At 35.6% G+C, this 27791-nt stretch overlaps 1 protein-coding gene across 4 annotated transcripts; it reads right to left on the bottom strand.

The window, feature by feature from the left end:
• Positions 1–476: 476 nt before the first annotated feature.
• MLC1 (modulator of VRAC current 1) lies at positions 477–22281 on the bottom strand. Of its 4 annotated transcripts, none has more exons than XM_081956753.1 (13): positions 22015–22281; positions 18122–18260; positions 17167–17350; positions 14179–14268; positions 12141–12194; positions 11948–12049; positions 10177–10278; positions 8433–8504; positions 8231–8347; positions 6852–6908; positions 5570–5692; positions 3982–4149; positions 477–2685 (listed from the first exon to the last, which is right to left on the bottom strand). In XM_081956753.1, exons 3-13 carry the CDS (start codon positions 17344–17346, stop codon positions 2611–2613), a joined length of 1140 nt encoding a protein of 379 aa, XP_081812879.1. In that variant the 5' UTR covers positions 17347–17350; positions 18122–18260; positions 22015–22281; the 3' UTR covers positions 477–2610. The 4 variants fall into 4 exon arrangements, with proteins under 4 accessions (XP_081812879.1, XP_081812878.1, XP_081812881.1 ...); XM_081956752.1 differs by lacking the exon at positions 22015–22281 and adding an exon at positions 21868–22001; XM_081956755.1 differs by lacking the exon at positions 22015–22281 and adding an exon at positions 21868–22001 and having other exon boundaries at positions 3982–4146.
• Between the last annotated feature and the right edge of the window lie 5510 nt (positions 22282–27791).

Genomic DNA, 27791 nt, shown 5'->3' with positions numbered 1-27791 from the left:
ATCATCTCAATTTCAAACACATTTTGTTTGCTGTTCACATTGCACACAACTAACCATTTTCCATCACATCATCAGTCTTGCCTTGACTCCTTTATAAGTCCATAGCAAGACTGTTTTTGTAACACTGTAAGTATTAGATGTTAGATATTGGATAATTTTTTACCAATATCCTATTAAGGGACAGTGGTTTTGTTACAGAAACTTTCCAGTTACGGTTATCGTTATAACTGGAAAGGCATATTATTTATGTTAATTATTAAACTTGTCTTCTGTGGTATAATTTCTAAAAAACCTTCATTCTGCTTTCAAAGTTTTAATTCAGCATTTGAAATGAATTCATTAGCACATAGAAATATCTTTGGAATGTTTGATACAAAAAAACCTGTGAAATTTCTACAGTTGATTCTTTCATTTCCTGGAGATTTATGATAGAACATAAAATAAAGAAGATATAGTAAACCAGAACATATTTTGATTTCATTTATTTTTTTGTTACTACATATTCAGGTCTTCATTAATAAATTCATGCACAGTACGAAATATTGATTTAAGAGGCCTATGACCATATTTAAGAATATCGTCTATATTTACTCATGATTGATAAACATCAAAATTTTAATTTAAACATTTTTCACACTTTGTATAGTAGATATTACTTGCTCATATTCGTCTGATCTCCAGGCCAAATTCGTCTGACGCTACTGATGCCTTTAGCATTTTTCTTCTCTTTTGAACATACATATACAGCGTACAAAACCAGCGGCAAGCTGTAATATGAACATTTGATCCCATTATTATTGCTATTGTTGCCACTGTTTAGAAAAATCAGATAGACACAGCATCTTATGTAATTAATTTCTAATTATCAGGCATCATTACTCTTTTTGCATAATTTAATTCACTGAAACTTGTAATTTCCAGTTCATTTCTGTGCACAGAGTAGTTATTATCAGCAAGGTGTTCAATGATTTGAAAGTAGAATATAAAAAGGGCCACCTTTGTCAATTGACACTGCTTATCTTCTAAGGTCTTATCGCACATTCTTTATTACTGGAGTTATGGATGAATGGGACCCAGAATTACCTTTTTTAACAGTGACTTCTAAGCCATGATATAACTGGGGCATAAATCTGGTTGATATACCCCCTTATCGCTTTCTTGGACATAATCCATTTTTTAAATGTTCTTGAACTCTTTTCTGTTCAATTGCTTTTCAATTATAATTTAATGACACTAATTTCATATTCTCTCCTTCTGTTGTACATAATTATCTTTTTTATGCATAAGCTCCCATCAGAAAAATCTAAAGCCTAAGAGTCAAACTGAAATGATTTTATTTATTAAAACATTTATTTACAGTATTACTTTAAATACATTACTGTAATACATTGTCCAAATCATTCAGGAAGGTCAGATATTTTCCAACTATCAAAAGTAGCTTTTTTGCCACATTTGTAACAACTGACTACCATACTAAGTACCATTTACTAAACTATTATAAGATCAAAATCATATCAAAAATAGGATTTGGTACAAAAATGGATAATTAAGATGAAAAACTCTGAACACTGAAACAATTTCAGGGGTTGTTTTTTTTAAAAAAAACCATATAAAGTTGTGTAATATAAAATAGGCTGGGAAAGAAGAAGCCTGTTAGTAATTTAGAAACCAGAAAAAGGAAATGGTTCATCTAAAAATATGGCTACATCTCCACAGTCCCAATTCCCACTGACAATTGTGGCTGCATTTTTTAAATCAAGGTTGTTGGCTAAAGTAGAAACAAGTCATATTTCAAAATTCTCTGTTTAAAAAAAATCCTGGTTTCTTTAGCTGATTCTGTCTTACATTCTTGAGCATTTATCAAAGTAATAGATTGAACACAAAAGTAAATCAAAAACATGCATCTCCATTTACTCATCACACTAAGCTGCAATCAATAACCACATGATTTCTGGATTTCTGCCCTAACCAAACATGACTATTCATTTTCATCCTTTAATAGATTGCACTATGTCAAAACCACACTATGATTTTGTATAATCGATGAATGCAAGATTATGTGTGACATTTATCAGAAATTGTGAAACTTCTGCTTTTTTAGTTAAAGCAACATCAATCCAAAGACTAGAACTGACTTGCAATAAAGATTTTTATTTTATCCAAAAGTAAAAACAAGTTTAACTTTAAAAAAATATATCAGCAAAAGATTAAGGGTAAAATGTATTTGTTACAAACTTGCATAAATTTTATATCAACCAAATACCAGCAATTGTATTACTTTTTTGCAATAACAAAACTAATTCATAGTTACTTGTGTTAATTGTTCATTTGGTCAAAATATTTAATTAACAATGGTACTGTTTAAAATCAGAGTTTGTAAATAAAGTTATTGAAATTAAAATGAGCTAAAATCAAATACATATACTATTAGAACAACTTTTAAAGGATGTTATTGTTTATTGATAATATTCTGCTGCAAGAATTGTTTTCAAGCCATTCTGGTCAATGGAGTTGCTATGAAATTAATTGCTTTGCATCTAATAACTCTGCTCTTGTAAACAAAGATTAATTAGCCCTAAAATCTCCCTGGTTCAGGTTCCCTAGTGCAGATTACTGAGCCATCTGCACTACAACAGCTTTCCAAGCTTTCTCTTTGTCAAAATCCTTCATGCTGTTATTGGAGACCTAAAACAAAAAAAGATGTCAAGGAATGGAACAGAGAACAAGGTGCAGTAGAATCCATAATAATAATGGGTCATGATTTGGTGAATTAGATAAATTGATTACACATTTCCATTATTATAAAGATAATAATTCTGCAAGAGAATTTAAACCTTTTCTACTATTTTCCTGAACAAACTTTCTACTTGCTCTAATTTTGAAGCACAATGTCAGCTTTTCTCCTGAGGCAAATTAAGGCAAATTAATGCCGATGCAATTTATAAAATGGCATTTAAAGAATGTTTTAAAATCCTTTGCTATGTACTGCTTCAAGCCTTCTGCTACATTAAAAAGATACAGAAGAAATCTAAGCAAAAGTTTGACTTATATTGTTTGATTCATAAATACATGTGGCAATAAGTGCACAGATATATTTCTTTAGCTATGATGCATGTAGTGCCATTAGATAGAATTGCATATAACATTTTAAGATATTCTTATAATCCATAAAAATCCATATATACCAATAAGATGGCTTACATTTTCTTTACACGCAACATTTAGTATCCTGTTTCCCTGAAAATAAGCCCTCCCCCAAAAATATTGCAACACAGCAGCAGCCATGAGGTGATCACGCTCGCTGCCTCCTGCACTTCAAAAATAATAAGACATCCCCGAAAATAAGGCCAAGTGCTTTGGGGGGGGGGTCAAAAGAAAATAAGACCCTGTCTTATTTTTGGAGAAACGTGGTATGTATGATATTTGGCAAACATAAATTAAGCAAGAAAAAGTATTTCTGAATCAAATGATTTAAAATTGAACAATATCAGAAAAACAAAGTATAGTAGGGAGTACAGTAGGGTTCTTTATCTCTTTGTGCCATGGACCACTTTCTGAGCCTGGTAGAACCTATGAATCCTTTCTCAGAAAAATGTATTTAAATGCGTAAAATAATTGTGAAAATGACGTTCACGGACCCTTTAAAATCAACCCATGACCCCCAAGGAATTTAATGACTTAATGACTCCTGAAAGAGAGAGACAACAATATCAAGGGATGAACATGACCAAGTTAACAGCTATTATTGGGGGAGGGGGACATGCTGTCTTAAGTAAACTAAAATTTGAGATTGATCTATGAAACAGATGAAGTTAACTTTACTTCTGCTAGATATAGACACATGCATGTAAAAAAGAATGGTAGATGTAAAATATTCTGCAAATTTTAATGAATAATTATGACAACCTCTACATGGATACCAATATTCAACAATTTTGAGAGGAATAAGATTTAAATTATCAACAATATTATATTGCTCACCTCTGTTGTTTTGTATTCTTGTTTGTTTGTTAGTGGCCCTGCCCACAATGAATTGTGAATTTTCATTTTTGCTTTAAAATTTACACAGAGTATGACTGTCCCAGTTGTCAAAAAAGCTTGAACTAATAGCATCAGCATTAGAAGCAAGAGTAGCACATCATAAGACTGCTAAAAGCAACAGATATAAAAAACAAGTTTTAATTATCTTAAACATTATGTACTTTTCTATCTCAAAATGTTACTTTTGCCAGAGGCATTTTGGTTGATTGATCGGTTAGTGCCTTTGAGTCAATATTGATTCTTAGTGACTATCTGGACTAGTCTTTGCAGGGGTTTTTTTATTATATTTTTGTCTGCTTTCTAAGGTTGAGAGAGTGTGACTGGCTCAAGGTCTTCCAGCTGGCTTCTAAAATGTACAGTCTCCTAGTTTTTAGCCTGAAACTTTAACCCCTACATCAAACTGGCTCTAGATGGCTGTATTAGGCTCTAGTAGTTATATACATGACAATTGAGATTCAAAGATCATTCATTTTTCAAGTTGCACAATTAAGAATTTTCATGTTTCTGAAGGCTAATTTGACATCTTTTGTTATCATTTCTTAGCAAGAGTTTTACTATGAAACACAAGCAGTCATCAATATTTACATACTATAAAAGCACACACATGCATAAGCTGTTGGGTTGTTACATGTTAAATTGAACATTTACATTGTCCTTTAGTTTGTCTTTGTAAACAAAATAGGAGTTTCTGTCCTGTAGAAAATAAAGGTAGTGGCTTATCTTTATTTGCTTACAGAATTCAGAATTCTGCAACACAGTGTTATAGTACATTTAATCCAAGAAAGACAAATTAGGAGTAAATTTATTCTTTTTAACATTAAATCCTGGATAATTAAGCTTTGATGCAGGCAACACCTTTCCCTTTTTCTTTACCTGAACAAATATAGGTTTCATATAGTAACATATTTTAAAATTATGAATACCTCCTAACTTATTTCTTATGTCTAAAACATTTACATTGGACATCTGTGGTTAGAAATACTAGCACATGCTACCACAACTGGCAAGAAGAAACGTGTGAGTGATTGAAATTCTTTCCTGAAATGAATATCTTTGGCAGTATGCAAATATGCGAGCAAATATTTTCCCTGTTGATACCTAAATTGATTTCAATCAACTGATAAATATCTCTAAAACATTACAAAATCAATAAATTCCACATTCACTAGACTTGACTTGGTCTCCATCAGTTTCTCTAAAATTCTGCATTAACTGGTAGACCTGCAGCCAACTATTTTCTGGTTAATTTAAATAGGTTTTCAACTTTCATTTTCTATTTTTCTGTCCCTTTAGCTCTTAGCTCACATTTTGTAATCTCCAAAATCCTTGTGATACATTTTGTACTCTCCAAAATCCTTCTGATACACCATTTATGTGAAATGCTACTTCTGTTCCAAAATGCTCTGAAACCACATTTGTTTTAATAAATTATAGAACTTCTTTCATTAGAAATCAGAATATTATGACCTATACATAATATTCATACAGGTTTATTGTGCATTAATAGCTTTAAAAAGATAAAACATACTTGAACTGTTGGTGGATAATTTTTAATCATATCCACAATGCGCATTATACTGAAAGACAAGTATCCTGAAGCTGTGAATAACAAGGGTGATGTAATACTGCTTATGGCAATAAGAACTTCCACCTAAATTAAAGATAAAATTGTGAAATATACAGTTGCAAAGAAGAAATATCCCTCAATGTGTACCTTTTTATATATCATCAGAAGTATTATACTATGATTTTTATTTGAACAAAGATTTTAACTAAGCTATATTCATAGAGAAATGATCAATGAATATTAAAAATCAACAGATGAATTTTTCATGTATTATATTAAAATGTATATTCAAAGCTACTAAATATCCAAAGAAAAAGTGGCTGAAAACAGAAGTCAGGACAGCAATCATTCAGTGGATGACAAGGAAGTACAGTAATATACATTGTGACTGGACTAGAACTTTACTTAGCTTCCAGGTTTGTACATATCTGGGCATGCAATGGATGCTGTTTTGCATATGCAAAGATGTCCCTGTTTTTAATATGTCAATGATGTCAGAGTAAGGTGGGGGGAGGAGGAATAAAACAAGCCAAACTATCATTTAGGGCAGCCCGATCAAAATCCCATTCCTTCTGTATGTGTATCTACATTGCATACATATTCAAAGGAGCAGGGCTTCAATCAGGCTGTTGCAATTGCAAGTTTGATTTCTTTTTTTACAATTTCCTGCTAGCCTTTATGATAACAAAAATTACAAAAGAAGAGGTGCTTAACTAATAAGGTAACAATGGAGCCATACAAAAGAACAGATTGAAAATAAAAATAATGAGATTTGAAACTGTACATTGAATAAGAAACAACTGAAACAAGTATTAAGATTTTAAATAGTTACAATAAATGGAGACTGAAATGTTTGAAGATGAAAAGATATGAAACCATTTTGTCCCACTCATCATATTTGGACAAACATATTGTTTAATTATATAAAATCCTGCTCAGCCATTTTTTTCAGCAATTCTTGTGAGATCACTTTCCACATGGCTCCAGTAATGGCTTATGAAATAAATTAAAAACATAACTTTTTGCTCAATGAAAAGGAAGATCTCAAACAGTTCAGCAATACCTTTATTGGACCAATATGCATCTTATGGTATCTCCTAAATAAAAGTGTTTCCCGGTTGGGCGTTGTATGGAAACAGAAAATACATTTGAGATTAAAAAGCCACAAGACTAATAGTTTTTGGTTTAAAGGATTTAGAGGCTATCATGTGTTACCATTTAATTATTTTAACAATGTACTCACCAAGCATTTGCTTGGATATTCAGCAGTAACATGACTTGCAATAGCACTGGGAAAACACTAAGGAAAGAAATAAATATGAGACCATGTTCAGAGTATAAGAATCCTTGAAAGTTATATTTCAAGAGAATGACAGATCCTTTTGTGATTTACATCCACAACTTTGTTTTTTGTACCCAAACAGTTCAGGGGAAAAATATCATGCCTAGTTGGAACTTTCTACTTTTGACCTGGGATAAACTAAGAATGAATCTGTATTATATATAAAGACTGAAGCCACTTCCAACAACAGACCGACCTCTATGCAAATGAAGCATAATCCATTCTTAAAATCTTAAGTTTCAACTGACTGCAGGTAGCTCTCAACTTACGACAGTTCATTTGATGGTTTGGAATCACGATGGCCTTGGAAAGAGTGACTGCACCCCCACCCCCATGGTCATGTGATTGCAATCTGAGTGCCTGATAACCTGTTCAAGCGTACAACCAGTTGCCAAGTGCCCCGTGATCATGTGATCATATTTGAAGTCTTCTCTGCTGGTTTTCCCCCCAGAAGTCAAGGGGGAAGTCAGCAGGGAAGGTTGCAAGTTGCTGTCATTTGCCGAGAGGACTCCCTCTCATCTCTGGGGGCTGGCTAATAGAGCTGCCTACTGAAGGGAGCCAAATTCCTTTGACAGGATACAGAAACAACTTCCATTCCTACATCTGCCAAACGAGTTTCCTTCCGCATGTGCAGGAGAGCTCAACTCCTTTGGTGAGGTACAGAAACAGAACTCAGATATTAAAGATCTGCACTGCATTTCCTGCATCCCACCAAAGGAGCTCCCTTCCATACATTAATGAAGAAAGGGAAGCTGAACTTCTTCGGCAGACAGCTCTTTAAGCTAGCCCCCAGAGACAGAGGGAACCAAAATCCAAGCATGGCATGGCAAGGCGGTTAGATAAAGAATGTGGGATGACTCAGGCAGGTGGGGGAGGCCCTGAAAGGCCCAGTGCAGGCCACACATGACTGTTTCTTTGCTCAAAAGCTGAAATTCCTGCTTGAATTTCTGCAGGCAAGATTTTCAGTTCCTGAGCCAAGCTTCCCAGGGTCTCTCCCCCACTGCCTGAAGAACCCCACTTACCTGGGACAAGAGTTTCAAGTAAATTGAAAATAGATGGAAACTACCTACAAAGGATAAGGATCCCTTTTTATTACTTTGCTGGATGCTGGATACAACCATGTCCTCCAATTCTATTTGTAGAGACAAGTTATTGGAAACTATTAGGGTAGTTTATAGATAGCATAAAAGTATACTAAGCATATGACAGTAACTGTTCGATGTTAATAATAGTTTGTAATGAAAATAAAAATAAGTTATATTCAATTGAATGTTACTTACAGCAACTAAGATCCAAAAAAAAGTGACCGAAAGGTACGGGCCAGAAATTAGCACATCCATATTCAAGGCAATTATTCCTCCAAACACTGCAGAAATTCCAATAATTACTTCTACTACCTTAAAAAAAATAATATGATTGGAATTTGATTATAGTAAGAAAGTCCTAGAAGATTCCTTGGGAACGATAATACAATTTCCTTACCGAATAGGATTTTAGGATCCGTATTGGGAAGTTGACATTATTCAATGTGCTAGTAGTATCATAAATAATTGTCTAAAGGGAAAAAGAAGATCAAAATAAGAAAGCAACAATATCAAACATTAACATACTACTGAAGCTATTGACAGAATTATAATGTTAAAATTTTATCATGTAGTATGTATATATTTTAAAAAGAGGATTCAAAATAATGACATTGTGCATATTCATGTTTTGTGGCAAATATGAACACGATCCATTCTTCATCAACATCATCATCAATACATGAATAAAAATTGCACATGCAGTCTTCAGAAGGCTCCGAGGAATGCTCATATCAGAACTGTTATGTTTTTTATGAAATGCCTACTAATGGAAAATATTCCAAATATGATCAATATAGCCGTTTCTTTAAGGTGAGATGCCTATTCAGAAGGCATCTAACCTTCTGACTGTGATTTGAAATCAGTCTTGAAAAAAAAATGTGGGACAAAATTAGACACAAAACTGGATGTTCAGAAATGCACCAGCCTAAGAAACTGTTGCACTAGATTGTTCCAAAAAACTGTTTCACAAAATCTAGAGGAACACAATGGAGTTGGCCTTTATAACTTTATATAACTTTGTCCCCCCATCATCTGACAGCATCTATTCCAAATCATTGCACAGCAGAAGAAGCTGTTTCACAGCTACCTAATACTTCCCAATTGGCAGCCATTCCAGAAAGCTGAACTATTCTTCTCTGTTGAACACCAATAAGATTGCTTTTTCTTTTCAAAAGATGTCTGATTGTCTTTCCCTGCCTTCTCCCTTCTCTTCCTCTACCTGTTTTAAATTGTAAATTTCAAGTAGCTATTGTTATAATAAAGATTGCAATAAGCCATCTTAAGAACCCATTTGGCTGAAGCAAAAATGTTTTAATGCAAGCATGTACTTTAGCTATTGCAAGCTATTATATATAACATTCATAAACATGTTAGCAGATTCAGTTAAAAATGCATACTGATACATTTTTCAAGAGATACCTTAATGCTTTGGCTTGAAGCTTTACATTTTTCCCTTATAGAAAAAGTGCCCTGCCTCATATAAGGCACCTCTGATTTCACTCTTGATTGGTTAAGTAAAATATATGATTAAAATGTAACTTTGTTCTACTGCAGAATTATGAGCAAAATAGAGATCACAACCCCCTTATAATATTTTCAGAATGCACTAAGCTATGTATCTATACAGGCTACCATAACTACAGATGTTGCTAGTATTGTATTATGTGAGGTTTGAGATAACAAACAAATACGTTCATAACAAAATGATTAAGATAGAACGTTTCTTGTATGGTTGGAGACTTAACATTTAAGAAAAATGAATTATTTCAAAAGAAAGAAGCAAATTTCGGATCTTAAGGGCAGCCACATAGTTCTATAGAAATTAGAAAAATGGGTTTCATACATGTCTATAAGTTCTATTTTAAAGAAAGTGTGACTCAAAGAACAAGTTCCAATAGCATAGAGAGAACAGTATATTGACTATTTTTTTAATTAATAGGAAATATGTTCTCCAAATCACTATGTACAAATAAACAAATTCTGATTTGAAAAAAGGGGTATACAATATATGTTGAAATAAGGTAGAGTAGCCTCAGACTAGATAGGCAGCATGCAAAATACATACATACATACACACACACACACACACACACACACACAAACACAAACACAAACACACACACATAGTAAGTCAGCCTTACTCTTTTTTTCCTGCAGCATTCTTCATTAGATCTAGCAGATATTATTACAGTAGTTGCCATGAAAACCTCTAGCAGAATCAGGAGAATAAGGTTGAAATTTATCTGTCGATAAAATGTTTCAAATAATTTATATTAACATAAGCGTATTAATAAAATTATTGTTGTATATGTTTTAGCATAATGAAGGAGTCCAGCTGTTTTCAAAAGCATTATACTATCTATGTTTATTTACTTATACATTGCTCCAGTTGCTGACAACTTTGAGGGGCATACATATTCATCATGTATCATTCAGGTTAAAATAATAACAAAATTACAATTTAAAAAATCAAAGTATATCTACAAATGTGATCACCAGTAATATCAATTACATTACACAAATATTCCAAAAGCGGGGGGGGGGGGGGATTTCAATATCTCAGTCCCCAAGGAATAGCCAGGTTTCAATGTTTTTCCTAAAAACCAGTTGGATGCCAGAATTTAGATTTCTGGAGAATGGATCAGACAGATATTGCGCTGTCTACTATGGTCAATTTTTAAAATAGGATAAAAATATGTATCTTCCTTGATTCTTTAGAGAGAAAGCAATAGAGGAGCATATGGCTTAGGGATTCCATGAAGCCATCTATCTCCTCAGGGACATAAGCACTGCTAATAAAGGAGGTTTTTTATACCTCCTCAGAGTTCTGTGCATCTAGTGCAGGGATGTCAAACTCAGTTCATTGAGGGCCGCATCAGGGTTGTGTTTGACCTCTGGGAGTGGTGGGGAGAGGGGTGGCCAGAGAGCATGGCCAGCTCAATGTCACTCATTGAGGCTCTGTTTTCATCTGCGATGGCCTCCTGCAGCCCTCTGCCAGTGAAAATGGAGCTCCCAAGCAGAAGTCTGTTACAGACAAAAACACAGCCCGGGAAGCTTGCACGTTTCCCTCCCGAGCACCGTTTTTGCTGACAGAGGCATCGTGGGCCAGTCCTTCGCTGTTTCCAAGGCAGGCCTGCGGGCCAGATCTAAGCATCCTGTAGGCCACGGACCTTGAGTTTGACACCCCTGATCTAGTGCATCCAACATGGCCAAAGTGCAAGTCCAAAAATTTTTCAGAATTTTAATTGAAGAGAGGTAAGATGATGGCACATGGCCATTTGAGAAGAATCCATAAACTGTAGGGTTGGATATTAAACTAAATACATTGTTTTAAATGACTCCTGGCAGTTTCAAGCCTAATGAACAGAGAGTTCATTAAGAATGTCCCAAGGACTCAAGTCTACTTTTGGCTTTTGTTGGGCACGTTGATTTAAAATAGTCTCTGAGAACTGGCAGAGGAAGAAAAAAAAAAAGGGGGGGGGGGTCCTATCAACCCATAATTTGCAAACTATCAGCAAAACCTCTAATGAGCCTGAACATATATAATGTTATGAACTCTCCACACTGACCCTCAGATACAAATAATAATTTACTATGTAGTAAAACAACCCTAGCCCATTAAATCATCTGCAAGTAAAATAATAGAAGTTTATACTTGGCAAAGAAATCAGATATTGAGCAGAAAGTCCTGGTTAGAAAATAAGTTAGTCCTGCGTCAATATAATTGAAATGTGTATGAAAAATTGCATATGAGTATTCCGGCTTCAACTAATTTTAATGAAACATACAAGTGGATGCAACAATAATTATATTCTATCTAGCCTTTATTTAATGATCACAAAATGCACAGCAAATCTTTATAACGCTTGATTGATTTGTACAAATGTTCCATATTTGTTGTTTGCAACTCACGTTTATTGCTGTAGGCGTTAAGACAAGCTTGCATCCAAACCAAACTAAACATGTTGTTGTAATCGCAAATGTTGAAACAAACAGAAACTGAAAATCAGGTATCTGTAAAAATGGTAAAAACATTATATTTCGTATTTAATTAAAATAATACATAAGTAATAGGTTACTCAACTTTCTAAACTTAAAAACTTACCACATTAGCTTTGTTTCTGGCTATGGCAAAACTCACGGCTGCTGAGGGAATACACTAGGCCAAAAACATTAAGAAAACAACTTAAGAAATAATATATTTTTCATGTTAGTGTGATACTTAATATGATAGAAAAATCAAGTTCTATTCCAACTACTGAAATCTTGTATCACTCATTTACGTTGGGTGGAAACAATAATTAAATGAAATACCATTTTTAAAAATTATGCAAGGTTCTTTTAACAAAAAGTTTCGAATCAAATATATAATTTAGATGTTCTTGTGGACTTTTGCACCTTAATAATAAAGACAATCACTTTTGTGTGTGTGTGTGTGTGTGTGTGTGTGCGCGCGTGCACGTGCACGCACATGTATGTATGTATTTACTTGTGTTTCCCCAAAAATAAGCACTAGGGCTTATTTTCAGGAGGGGTCTTATTTTTTCCCCCATGTACGGGAGGCCCACTTCTGTTTGCTTGTGGTGGGGCAGGTGGCTGAGCGCGACATGCTGCTGCCACAGCCACGAGGTGGAGGGGTGTAGCTGCCCCACGCGCCATGCATCAGCTTATCTCGGGGCCTTTCCAGCCAGGCCATCCATGCCCTGACACCTGCCTTGCGGCCGCAGTACCATCACACTACTCAGCCTCCTGCTCTGTTGCAGCTGTGAGCAAACAGAAGTAATGGGCTAGTAACCAAGTGGGCTTCTGCTGCACATAGCTTCCACTGCTGCTGCTGGGAAACAATTATCAGGGAGTGGATGACTGGGCTTCCGTGGCCCTGAGTTAAGCCGGTGCTGGGCTCATGGGGCAACTCCGCCCTCTCTGCCTTCCCTCATGGCCGCAGCACTACGAGCAACAGATGGAATGGGCAGGCGGCCAACTGTGCAGGCTATTAAGTAGGGCTTATTTGTGGGCTAGGGCTTATATTAGGTGCACACATAAAAACATGCTAAGTCTTATTTTCTGGATAGATCTTAATTTCGGGGAAATAGAGGTATGTATGTTAGTTATCTGGGCTTCAAGAATCCATGTAATGATAGCAAGAAAATTTTTAAAAAATCAATTTTACTTCAATGTAAAAGTTGCAGTTCTTATAAGTATCCTATGAAAGGAACATAGAAGGGGCCTGTTCTTAATACGTATATAATTCACATCCTAGAGTGAATGGTTCCTGGGCTACAGCAAAAATTCAAAAACCCTCCTTCTCAGTTCAAAGATATCTGAAGGTAATGTTTCATACACATTAAATTCTCATTAAACAAAATATATTCATGACAATAGCCCACTGTACAACTAGAACAAACACCAGCTCTACCAGCTTTAATTTCTTGTAGAACCAGAGAACATTTATATAAATTGAGGGAAAAGAGTCTGATTTTTTTTCTGAAATTACTAATAATAGCATTTCATTGCAGGACTTATTTCAATTAAAATGCATATATAAAATAATTTATTTTTTTATTGTGAATGACTCTATATCTGCTTGGGTGAAAAATGTATTTACTTGGCAAAAAAATCCAGTAATTTTATGGTAAACAATTTATAGATGATCAATAGCTAGGAAGCTAAAGAAGATAGATAGATGATAGATAGATAGATGATAGATAGATAGATAGATAGATAGATAGATAGATAGATAGATAGATAGATGATAGATAGATAGATAGATGTGTGTGTGTGTGTGTGTGTGTGTGTGTGTGTGTATTTGTTTGTGTATTTGTGTTACAACCCCTGGTATTCCCAAATATGGGGGGGAGCTCACTACCAGGTTCAAATCCCAGTAAGGGTATGGCTAGCTGATGAGAGCTAAATAGCTTGAAATAGATCTATACTAGTCTCCCTTTATTTATTTATCAGCACAAATACAACACACACACACACACACACACACACACACACACATATATAGGTTGCCATTATAATTTTCAGCAGAGAGAACTGGAGATACAGTAAATGTGTAAACTTTAATTAACATTAAGTAATTAAATTGCAATTATAATTCACATTTCCATGGAGCCACAGCAATGCTACAGAATGCTTACTGAACCTGCTGCACAGCGCAAATAATCCATTTCAGATGGAAAAACATTCCCCAAATAAAGAGAAAATCCAGAGGTAACAAGAACACAAGTCTGAAATATAAAAATATGACAAGCAATATATTGATATAGAACTAAGCAACTATGTAAATTTGAGAATTATTATCCAAAGTATCACAGCAATAGAAACGTATTCATATTTCACTAAGAAAGAATACATATGGAGAATGTCTCCACTCCTTCCGCACGAAACTCAAGACCCACCTGTTCCAACTAGCCGGCCTGGCTTAATTAGAACTCTCTAACCTCCCTGGCAATTTTAAACTGTAAATTTAAATTTTTGGGGTATTTTAACTGTTTTAATTGTTGTAATTTTACTGTTATTTATCTTAACTTTGTGGCTTTTATTTCTATTTGAATTGTTAAATGTTGATGTATTTACCTCCTCCATGCCACACACCTATATATTTGATTGTATGTCGCCCCGAGTCCCTTCGCGGAGAGGGTGCGACTGATAAATCAAATAAAATAAATAAATAAATAATAAGAAATACAATGAGAATGTCTCAAAGATATTTTTCAAAAGGCAACTGGATTTCTTGTTTTTTTTCCTTGAAAACGTTTCAATTCTCCTCCAAGAACTTCACTCTTCAGTTCTTCAGAACTTCAGTTCTTCAAGAAACGTCTTAGATGAGAAGTGAAACATTTCAAGAAAAAAAAACCAAGAAAGTCCAGTTGCCTTTTGAGAAGCATCTTTGGGACAACTATGACTTGGATGATTGAGAATCTCCTTAAACATTTACACTGAGAATGTGATGTAGATTCACAAAAGCAGTAATATTTCTCCTCTCTACATAGCATTTTAATTATGCAACTCCTGTTAATATGCAGACAGTAAGCTGATATTTCTGTAATTATATTTCCCTTATGTAATATGAAAATGAAGCAACTGTTTAATTTAGTTAGTGATTGTAGTAACAGTATGAATATATATATATACATAAATGAATTCTTGGCAGACACATGCAACAACCATATGTGCATAGCTTGCCTACATTTTCTGATTCTCCATTGCAAAATATTTTGAAGCCATTCTTATTCATAACCTACTTAAGAGAAAATCTTCAAGAGCCACAGTGCTGCTACTGCAATATTGCAAGTAATATCATTTAGTCTATAACAATAGTGGAATGGAATTTCCAATGCCAAGATCACTGCAACTAAATATATAAATATATAATTTATATTAGAATTGTTAAGTTTCTAAACATTTCTAAGAAATAGGAAGTAATGGGGCTGAGGAGATGATTCGTCTTCATTCCTACTATATCTACTATATCTACCTGACACAGAGGGCGTCCAACCAATAGGCTGTATCAGATCTTCCAGCATTCTACTGCAGCCCACTAGCACTCCAAATTCACTTCACTAACATTTGAAACCTAAATCTCCCAAAATGAGGCTGCAATTTTTTACCCCCTTCCTCTGCTTTCCTCTGTTTTCCCCACAAACTTAGTTGTAGTTGTCATCATCACCAGCATGTTCTGTTCTCCAAAGATCCAGATGACCCACACTCTGTTTTTGTTTAGCGGAGCCATGAAGCAAGGAAAAATGAGACCTTTCACTTTATTCTTCTTGCTATCTTTTTATCTTTGATTTTTAATTGATTTTAATGTAACTTATTTGTTAGAGTGTTGTGAGCTGCCCAGAATCATTGACAGTTGAATAGTGTACAAATTTAATTTATCATTATGATCATCATCATCATCAGTTTAAGTGTGGGAATGGAAGTAGGAATGGAAATAGTTCCCATTCCTATTTTTAAATCTCTACCACCCAAATCTGAAATCATTCACATAAAAAAGAATTTGGGGGCTTTGGAGTAAGTTAAAAGGGGGAATATTGTCTTCCATTCCCATTTCTGAGACTGGGAGTACTCATCTTCCATTTCTACTTCTATCTTTAAAAACAAGCAAAAAAAATGAGTAAGAAAAAAAACATTCCTGTTCCTTCTGAAAATGTCACTGATCACTGAATGCAGCACCCTAGAAGCTCAACCTCTCAAACAATCCCACACTTACCATAAAATATCATCACAAGATTCAAAAAGCATCTTACACTATTATTGAACGTAGGGAACAAGAGAGTCTCATCTATATTAAAGAAAACTCTTATCTTTATCTATCTAGAAATAGTGTTCCTTGTCACTGACATGGGTTCTGCTCTAGCCTAATATTCAGACATAACAAAAACACAAATAACATGAGATTTACTTTAACATACAGATGCTATTCTCAGCATGCATAAAATGTATTAAAAGACTCCAACAGTCCTCCTTGAAACCACATACCAAAAGTAATCCATCAGCATAGATTTTGAGTATTGTCTATTATTATTAGTCAATGAAAGGTGCAGCCACAGGTAGTAGAACTGTGGATAATAAGGGCCACCCATTTTCTTGAAAAAACACTGTGAGAATGAATACTGCTATTAGAACTTGATAAACCTAATTGCATTTGTGTTGCAGAATTCTTTGTATGTTTATTTTAATATGTCATCATGGAGATAATTCATAGGCAGCACTGACCTCTGATAAAATTGCACTCTATAACATAAACCTTTTCCAAATTGCATTGACATGCTGAAAGCAAATGTGTGCCTATTACTTTCTTTGAAGGCAATGCCACATAAGAGAATACAAAAAGGGTGTAACAACTGCTAAAAGGAAGCTCTATATTCAGACACTCTTTTCTCTTTTTGATACTTTTTTCCCTTTTAGACAACTGGCAATGAACTTTCTGCTTTTACCAGGAGTTGCAATGATCCTTTCTACAGACTATTTGAAATTACTTTAAGTGAAGGACTGCACATAGCCCTAATCTGCCTATAACTGAGTTAAATAGATGACAATGTAATAATGTTTGCTTTCCATGTACATGAAAGCAGTAACTAGCTACACTAAAGTAGATCTGAACAATTTCTTGTACTTACCCCCATCAGCAATGAATAAATCCATGTTTTATAAAAGAAACAAGGATGAAATTTTTGGGAGAGTTGTAGATTGCTAGATTTAATATCTGGAACATAACTTCCATTTTGTTGTTTTCCACGTTCCAAAGTTGGCATTCTATCATAACTAAATTCTTCCCTGTAAGATTCTTCCTTTTTCATAATGCTTTAAAGACAAAATATCCATTTTCATTTATTTTCCAAGCTATGCCTTGACTTGACAGAAATATGTATTTTTAAAAAAAAGGTAAAATAAAGATCTAATAATAATAATGACAATGACCCCTGCTTCTTTTAGTATCTTCAGTTTTATTATGTGATATTAAGAATTCTTAATATACGTATTACTGCACACATTTCATTGCATAGAAATGCTGAAGATATTAACCTCTCAGTCCAGATTTATTTCATAGATGGTAAAATTTAGCCCTATTTAAGTGTTAAGATTTAAGTTACACATCAATTTGTTTTGTTCTAAGGATAAACTATTTAATAATTTATTTCTAATTTTAATTGACTATCCTGATAAAGTACTTAACAGTTTTCTATTATAACTTACAAAATATTACACTATGAAACTAGAAAGTGGTCTCTAGCAGTTGATGTAAATTGGAATATATCTTATTAGATTTGAGTAAATTTCAATGTATATGCACAATTTCTTAATAAACATTAATTTTACCATGAACTAAATAACTATTCATTTATATACCGTTTCTTAAGTTTTATTTGCATATGAAAATCATCAACTACTAGAAAAATGGCAAAAGATCTTTACTGAACCTGACATTTCAGTTGTAATTATTGTGTGACAAAAAACTTTCTTCTATACAACTAATCAAAGGTACCCAGTTAAATTATTACATTACTTACAGCACAGACTGATTACTATAACTTATCTATGCATATATCAGCCTTGCAAAAAAGCCATACATACCTTAAACTGAGAAGTTTAATAGTCAACTTTGAACAGTTTGGTGAGTAGAGCTGTCTGGAGACTTTGTTATAGTCTCACTGTGTAATGATTCATGCACCCTTTGAAAAATTTTCTCCTCCACTTTGGCTTTGAACAGGATCTATTCATACAAGAACAAAAGCACAGCAAAAAAACTCAGGCAAGGGAACATAAAAATGCCAACAGAATGTTAATGAAGAGTACATACTACAAAACTACTACACCATATTTTCACAAGGTTTTTCCATCATAGTCCTCAAGAACAGCAAGTTCCATGCTGCTGAGAATTAAAGCATATAATATGCAACATAACATATATTAAAAAGCATGATTGTTTAATCATATTTATGTTATGATACTGAGAAATTATAATTTCAATCGTAACACATTATTGTGTCTAAAAGACTTACTTTGAAAAATACCGTACATATAGGATTGTGTTGTCCTAGGCCTAGGTCATACCTGAAAAATTATTCCATTTTCCCCCACAATATAAACAGCATTGTAAAAAGAGGATCTGAAGAAAAAAGGAGTCAGGAACTTAAACATGGACAGTAGTTGTACGTCAGAAACTCAACATGCTCACTTGAAAGTATTATTAATTCCAAATGTCTTTTAACTTCCATTAAAATGAATGGTTAAAAACAAGATTTGAAAATACAAACAATATTATTCTTCAATATTTTGATTTAGTCCTTTACATAAAAACTGCACATTATTATATGAAATGCACATTTCTATATATGTCGAGTTTTGTAGAGAGAAATTTAGAATAAAGATAAGTATATATTCTCTCATAGAATATTAAAATACTTTTGTTTTATATAATCTCTACCTCTCTACTTGTTAAATTAAATACTATTAAGAATGCCATCTTCTCTTAAGCAACTGGCACACTGTTTACTGGAATGATGACATTTTGTACTGCCTTAACATTCCTTGCAACTAAGAAACAACTCCAGCATAGAAGTCTGAAAAGCGATACTTCTGCCTATGCTAATTTTAAGAGAGAAAGTTTTTGAGACACTATTTTTTCTTGGTAAAAAGGAAATAGATGGCACAATTATAATACCTAGCTTTTACCTGTATGCAATTGTTCTCATGTACTGAAATGTACTATCCAACCTGTACCACACTTACATATACACCCTGGCTATATACATACATCAGATCTGGTGCAAAACTTCAAATGGCCATTAGATAGCAGCCCACATAAACTAGCTCTAACTCATTTGTTTTGTCAATATAGCCATTAAAAAGCCATTTCACTTATTGTAGTGTCCTTTGTACACACTTCTCCACTATGCATTAAGTCCTGCTCCCAAACATGGGTTCAAACATAGTTAGTAATAGGGGTAACTACAGAGCAAGGTTTTTTTTTAAATCCTTAAAACGGTCATGGTCTCTGCTTGTTTTTATCTGTGGCACCACAGACATAAAAACCAGGCAAAGCTTAGATTCCAGCATCATGGTTACTTTTTTGACTCATAGACACCTCTGGTTTGCATGAAGTTAGGGCATTTTTTTCCAGCCAATGAACTTTGCAGCCAAGATCTTTTGAGACCAGGTTAAGGATAGTTTCATAAATTAGGGATGCTCAATCATGAACCCTCTTCATTAGAAGGCAAACAAATAGGTTTGCTCATTAACAGTCCCTCAAGTCATCCAGGAATGGTTTTTTCCACTTCAGTATATCTTTGATTTTATTTTTATTTTCTTTTGTTCTCCTGGGGAGAAACGTGCATTTCCCAAGAAATGTCAACTGTAGCCATTCTCTAGCTTCCATTTTCCAAGAATGCCTCTGTGGTTTATATGGGGAGCCGAGGAAATATAAGCTACAGTTGAATGTGGTGCTTTGTATGCATAAAACAGAAAACATGCATTGTTTTGAACTTGAAACAAACCGTCACATTCCAGCAGTTCTGTCAAACTGTTTCTGACTGGCCACAGTTCAGCTGAAACTAAACCTAGAGATGTTGGGTTGTGCTGGATTTCAGCCAAAACTAAATTTGGAGGATTCCAGAGAGATTCTACAATAGAAGGCTGGCAAGGGTACCTTAATCTTTCTGCTATATAATTGTGCTGGCTGCCCTGCATTTCCTACTCCTTTATGTCTTTGGAAACTGCTGTTGATGCCCTACAATGGCGTATCTCACCAGCTAGTCTGCCTCCCAATCTTCCTAACTCTTGCCTTTCTTTCTTCCCATCAGCCACAACTGATATTTTTGACACTTACAGTCAGCATTTCCACAAGCACTCCCTGGGTTTTTCTCATTTGTTCCTCTGCCCCTACTAAATCACTTCATCCCAAAAGGCACATTTCCATTCATATTTTGGGAAAAAACCCAATCATTTCATTCTGGACCGAAACATCAGAAATTTATATTTTGGGTTGTGCATAGAATGTTCTGCACATTCCCAGATCTGGGCGGGGCTTTGCAGTCAACTTTCCTTTCTTCCTTCCTTCTTTTTTTTCTTCTTATTAAAAGTCAGATGGTGTAAGGAATTGACCAAACAGCACAGAAAATATCATAACCTTGTTGGGGATGCAAGTGTTCAGTTACAATATGGATTATTTGGTATACTTTTATCAAGTTCCGTGCTCTGTCAATTACGATTTAGGCATATAGCAATGATAGAAATATCTGATCAATGTCATCTGATTTTGCAAAGCTAAATAGGATCAATTGTGTTTAATACTTGCAGGAAATTACCATGCCTAAAAACTAGAATAGACAAGCATCCTGGAAAAGGGCAAGAGTAACCATCTTCATTGTGTCATCAACAATCCTACATCATTTCCTTGTAAAGGAGGTGCATATCAATGCCTCAATAACAAAGCAAAGTAGCCCTCTTGACTTTTTTGACCCCCCACAATCCCTATATGCTTATATCACGAGGGGGTGTTCTGCCACAGGATTCCTGATATCTCCATCAACTGAGGCAAATGCAAGGTAAAAATGTGATCCTAGCAATCTATTGAAACTTACCAGTGCTGTCATTAAAAAAATTTTAAGAAAATTGCAGGCTTTTAAATATAAAAGATGTGTATCTTGTGTAAGAGACACCTTATGCAAATGAAATACATACTATATTGCTTTCCCATTAAAGTGCATCTGTCTTCAATGTGTGTGTAAATATATGTATGTGTGTAAATATAAAAGATGTGTATCTTGTGTAAGAGACACCTTATACATATGAAATACATACTATACACACAGAGAGCTTTCCCATTAAAGTGCATGTCTTCAATGTGTGTGTAATATATGTATGTGTGTAAATATAAAAGATGTGTATCTTGTGTAAGAGATGCCTTATATATGTGAAATACATACTATACACACAGAGAGCTTTCCCATTAAAGTGCATCTGTCTTCAATGTGTGTGTAATATGTGTGTGTATGTGTAAATATAAAAGAAGTGTATCTTGTGTAAGAGACACCTTATACATATTAAATATACACAGAGAGAGCGCTTTCCCATTAAAGTGCATCTGTCTTCAATTAGAAATGGTTAGGAATTATGGGGGCCGTAGTCCCACCGTCGGGAAGTTCCCCGGGGTGGAATCAGCCGAACCGAGGCCCCACTTGGAAGACAGGTTCGGCCTCGGGGCGCCGAGCGAGACGCCGATGACTTGGGGAACGCTCTGAAGGGATTCCGGTGGAAGAAGGTACCTGGCAAACCGCTGAGGACAAATTGGGGGTGGGGGTGGGACTCATCATACCCACCTGTCGCGAGACGGGGAGCGGGATTTAAATTAGGAAAAGGCGAAGGAGGACCCCCTTTTTCTCCCCTTCCCGGCCCCCCAACCCGTTACACATCCCTCTCCTCATGAACAGGAGTACAGCTGCCTATCATCGCTCGCGCATGCGTACCAGCGGAAAAAGCTCCCTTCCAGGCTGGGCGGACCTTGAGCGGCCAGCCGGCGCGCGGCGGAGAAAAGGGGTTGGGAGGCACGTGGCGTGGCTCGGAGGGTTTTAGTGCGCGAGGAGGAGGAAGAGGAGGAGGCGGCCTTGCTGGGTGTGTCTGGAGGCTTGGGGTGAAATGATCCAGCTTTTGTCCAAGGGCTTTTCGTTTTTCTGGCGGAACGCCGAGCAGGAGGTCGAAGAGGCGTCTCAGTCGGCCCGAGGTAGAAGAACGGAGGTCACTTGGTGCTTTTTTCCCCCCTTGGACTAATAATAATTGCTTGGATGGTTTAAAAAAAAAAGGGCAACGTGGGAGCAAATTCGTATCTCGCTTTTCTGTGCGAAAACTTAGGAAAAATAAGAGCTCGATATTAGGCCTACAGGAATTCAAATGAATAGATTAATAGATTTTATATTACTTATTATTTTTAATAATTTTATTACTATATTAAGTTAATGGATTTGCTATGGCCACCACTCCCGAAGACTGGGTGGCTTGGAAAATCCCACCCACCGCCCAAATGCAATTAAATTCTTTTTTTTCCCCATTTGGTTGTGCAAGGGGTTTTGGTTCTCCCCTTAGACCAGTGGGTCTCAACCTTCCTAATGCAGTTCCTTTAATACAGTTCCTCATGTTGTGGTGATTCCCCAACCATAAAATCATTTAATGTTTTCCGTATTTTTTTGAAAATATGTGTTTTCCGATGGTCTTAGGCGACCCCTGTGAAAGGGTCGTTCGACCCCCAAAGAGGTCCCTCCCCACAGGTTGAGAACCACTGCATTAGACAGTGTATTAATTGGTTGCATTTATAACATTTCGGAGTTCAAGGTGGCATATAGGATAGCAATAACACTTATATAAGTCTAATAACACTTAGATTTATATACCGCTTCATAGTGCTTTTACAGCCCTCTCTAAGCAGTTTACAGAGTCAGCATATTTCCCCCAACTATCTGGGTCCTCATTTTACCCACCTCGGAAAGCTGAGTCAACCTTGAGCCGGTGAGATTTGAACTGCAGCTAGCAATCAGCTGAAGTACGGCAGTGCTGCACTCTAACCACTGTGCCACTGCTGTTATGGTTTGCTCCCAAATGTTATCTCCACAACAACTCTTTAAGGGCTAACCAGCATGGTCTGAAAATGATTTCGCCCCAAATAATGAATTTGCGGTGGTGTGAAGATTATGGTTCCGTTTTCCCAGTTAACCTAATGCAACACCAACCGCATTGGATTGCTTTCTGATCAAGATTGGGGAATCTTTGGCTCTTTACAAAATATGGTGTTTTCTGTCCAGCATAATATGAAGATCAAAGAGTCATTATCCTTCCCTATATTTATGCCTGGTCCCCAAAGTTATAGCTGCTGCAGCACCCCTTGATCACAGGATCGGAATTGGGTGCTTGATAACCTGCCTGTGTTTATGACCTCAGAGTGCTTCCCCACCTGCCCATCTCTGTTATTTTGACTGTTCTGCACAGTGGCATGTGGCAGTAGCATTAGTGGCAGTAGGGCTGAAGTAGAGGCTCAGGCCCTTCACAGTTTCCATCAGCCACCTCCACCAGAATCTCTACTATGAAGCCGCTATGGAGTGCCACCTCAAACCCTACAGCCAGCCACCGCAGCAGAAAGCCCTTTGTGCTTCGCTGGCTGTACCACACTCAGCTGCCCATGTGGCTTCCCCCCCTGCTGATGAGGCATAATCAGCCAGGCCCTATGTAAAACAGCTGCTTGCTGCACCAGACCTTTTCCCCCAAGACTTCAAACACCGTTCTGTAAATTGTACATGTCCTCACAGTTTGGGAAACAAACTGCATGATTTGGAGAAGAATATGCTTGGCTGGTTGTGACATGGGGTTTCAGGCTCAGAAGAGGCACCGGCAATGTTGCTGGCTGAAATAGAGGCCTTGCAGCAACGAGGGCCAGCTGAGATTCCTGAAAGCACCAGGCCTGTACTTCTGCTCTGGTACTGCCACCATCACCACAACCAAGGAGTGCCATTGTGCAGGACCTACAGAAAGGCAGAGAAGGAGTGGGGATTGGCAAGTAGAGGGAGTTCAAGAAGAGGCAGGCCCCTTCCTTACTGAGACTCGGGCTTCAGAAGGACCAAGCCAAAGTGCTGTTCCAGAGGTTGTGACAGAAAACATGCTTCCTTGGTCCCACAAGATGGCAATATTTAATGGAGGGCATCTAGAGCATATCCACTCTGCTGTAATATACTGAGGGCCAGAAACAATTGGAAACAAGCATTCTCTCAGGTATATCCCTTAGGCCACACACGGCTTCATGATATTAATACATTTCAGAGTGGATTTGATTTAAATCCAGTTGATTTAAATCACTATTAAAAAGACTTGATTTAAATCATCTGTCCCACAACGGCAGTTCCTCTGACCTGCTGTTGACTTACTGACAGTCCCAAAATTGCAGAATAAACAGCCTCATGCTACATAACTAAGCTCCATCTCATGCTGAGTAAACTAAATTATTAATGTCTCCTAAACTATCTTTAGATGGATTTTTACTCCAAAAGTGTTTTATTAAAATAAATTTGATAAAAATAAAAAACCCGATTAAAATAAAAAAACTGATTAAAAATTTTTAAAATCCATTTTTTAAATTTTTAAAAAAGAGTTATTGATTTTTATCCACCCTAATATGTTCGTATGCATGACAAAAATTAGGAAATAATAATCTCCGAAAACTTGACTAGATTTTTATTGAGAGATAGCATTAAATGCAAACTATAAACCTCTTTTAAAAACACATTTGCATACACTAGTTATATGCAGTTCTTATCCTGAGATGCAGAAGCAAGTTTCCTAACATTTGTATCTTTTGAGCATAACTTTATTAAAAACAAAATTTAACAATAATAAAGATACTTTAGGAAAATGTTACTTTCTGAGACTGGCTCTTACTTTCTAAGAAATACATTGGCATTTAAATTTTTAATACTCTTGGATATAATCTGCTTGTTGCATAATTGTTGCATAACCTGTCTTATTTGTCACATAATGTTTACTAGCTTTCAGTAAGTAAATTTCTAAGAAATACAATTCTCTGAAATATTACTGCATCCCACATGGCTGATGTTCTTGAACTAGAAGCTGTGAAAATACTGTTTTTCTCAGAATAATAGAAGTACACATTCTTGAAACGGGTAGTCTGAATTTAAATCTAAATTAGAGAAGGGAGTCTGTCCTCCCCAACAAATGTTTTGTGCTACAGTTCCCACAATTCTTGATAATAGAGCAGCAGGGAAAATAAATCTAAAAGCTTTGAGGGATTCAAGATTGCCTACCCCAAATCAAGAACTTTAATTTTAGAATACTTTAAGGAATATTCCTTGAGAAACAATTCCCAACAAAGCTAGTCTGTAGCAGTAAAAAGAATAGCTTTCTGTCACTTTAAAAAGTAAAATTAAACTGAAATAGTTTAGTTTTGGGGATTAATTGGCTTTGGAAGCCATTAGTGTAGAATAGGCTTTGTTTAAATTGTGGTCTTGTTTAGACATTATGAGTCATGTTCTAGTATAGTGGAGGAAGTGACTTTTGCAACCACGTATGTCCTGGAGAAAGGATAAATGATACTTGAAGAAAGTTGGGTTAAGGAGCTTCCATATTAGTTCCAGAAAAAAATGTCATGAGAGATTTGATTTGGTTGGTTGAAAACTTTACGTTTAATAACCATTTTCTGATCACAAAAGCTTTGCAAATTTTCAGCTACAAAAATGTAACTGTTAAGATACTGGGTTATACCTTAAGAAACCCAACTGAAGCCAAGAAACTCACTGACTGATTTTCTCTGCTCAGCCATCCTTACAATGTTCTTTCGGGAATTGTGTGAGAATGCTTCGTAAGTTGCCTTAAGCTCCTCCAAAAAAGGAGAGACATAAATCTAGTAAATGAATAAAAATAAAAATCAGTGCTGGCAAAATATGTGTCCAGTTAATTCATAACATGATTCAAGTAGATCAGATTTCTTAGCAATATATTTGTGATCAAAATACATGGAGTGATTTACATGCATTTCTTCATTCCTTTGTGTTGCTGTGTTTGATGAATAAATGCAGTATAACACATTGCCTCGTTTCAGGATATAAGGATATATATTGAGAGTCAGTTTGGTTTAGTAGCTAAGCTATAAGGCTATAAACCAGGAGACTGTTAATTCTGGTTCTGCCTTAGACACAAAAGCCCTCTTGGTGACTTTGGGCCAGTCTCTCTTAGTCCAAACCACCACGACCACCATTTTTGGTGGGGAAAATTGGAGGTGGAAGGAATACAGGTAGTCCTCAACCTATGACCACAATTCAGCTCATTTTACGACCTTTCTTGCCACAGTTGTTTTCTGAATCACTTGAGTTGTTAAGTTAGTATCACGGTTCTTAAGCCAATCTGGCTTCCCCATTGACTTTGCTTTTCAGAAGGTCACAAAAGAGAATCACACGACCCCCAGGGTCACTGCAACCGTCATAAATACATACTAGTTGTCAAACATCTGAATTTTGATCTCTGGTCATGAAGATACTGCAATGGTCGTAAGTGTGAAACACAGTCATCAGTCACTTTTTTCAGTGCCATTGTAACTTCAAACGGTCAGTAAACAAACTCTTGTAAATCAAAGACTACCAGTATCAGGCATGTTCACCATCTTAAATTTTTAAGGGCGGGGGATGAAAAAAAATCAAAAATAAATGAGTAGGCTAACTAGTGAAATTTTAACACTGGCTTAGAAGTCTTTGAATGTTTTATATAAGTAAAAGTTCAGATGACAATGATGTTACACAAAATGTGTTTATATAAATTCTTCTGCCTCTTAAGGAAGATCTGTCTAAAAAGGTGGAGCTGTATATGCTTGGCTTGTTTGAGGTTTCTGAAACTATTAGCCTTTTATCTTCTTGGGTGGTATATCTGGGGGTGGGGGAATTCCACCGCCTTCTAGGATTCATATTAATTTCTGTATTGTCAGAGTGAACTTTCTAGCTAATTGACAGTCTGTCCAATATGTTTGTACAAGCAGATGTACCTTTGACGATATCATACAGTGACTTACAATGCATAATAAACGAGAACATTTTCAGAAAGTCCATAAAACCCCTGATGCTTGGAAAATAACAATATATAGAATATTGTTGACAATTTGCATATAAGGTGTGATGTGCTTGACAATGCAGGGATTTTTTTCTTGCACAGCAAGAACACTGGCTACAACTGAATGAAACAGGATAGTTTACTTCCTACCATACTCATTGCTGAGTAAATTCAACATAGTATCGTAACTTCTTTCAAGCAGGCAAAATAGAATTATTAGATTTTGATTTGTTTCAGTTCTGATGCCAAATTGTGGAACGATGCTACAAGGAATTTTTCATTTTTTTTATTATAAAAGTGCAAGGTTTTTCAATTCAAGCATTATGAAAAAACCTTATTGAGTATCTTTGTTGTTGATAATCATTAAGTTGCTTAGCAATTCATATTATACGATATAGGACGGACACTTGATTCTGTGTACATAAAAGGGAGATTTTAATTGAAAAAGGGTTGTACCAGTAATATTTCGCGTGCTGTTTTCATTTCTAAAAACCGCTTTGCAAAAACTGACCTACCAAAAACAACTGACCATGTGTGCTTTAACTCTTTTCTGTAACAGAGCACAAAGAAAAATAAGTTTTAAAACATTTTTTTCTAGCCTCCACAGATTTATTTAATATTGACATAAATGTTTCCTTTTTTTTTTAGATGA

The sequence above is a fragment of the Natrix helvetica genome, assembly GCF_964273705.1.
Source record: "Natrix helvetica genome assembly, chromosome: 6".
Classification (NCBI taxonomy): Eukaryota; Metazoa; Chordata; class Lepidosauria; order Squamata; family Natricidae; genus Natrix; species Natrix helvetica.
Note: the sequence above shows the minus strand (reverse complement) of the source record. Positions and strands in the feature narration are given on the sequence as shown.

Excerpts from the sequence above, each read along its gene's own strand:
- MLC1 (XM_081956753.1), bottom strand. The coding sequence starts at position 17,346 with ATGAAAAAGGAAGAATCTTACAGGGAAGAATTTAGTTATGATAGAATG. Across the intron at positions 14,269-17,166 it reads TTTATTCATTGCTGATGGGG|ACTTGTGTTCTTGTTACCTC; the intron begins GTAAGTACAAGA and ends TTTATATTTCAG. Across the intron at positions 12,195-14,178 it reads TGCGCTGTGCAGCAGGTTCA|TGTATTCCCTCAGCAGCCGT; the intron begins GTAAGCATTCTG and ends TTTTTGGCCTAG.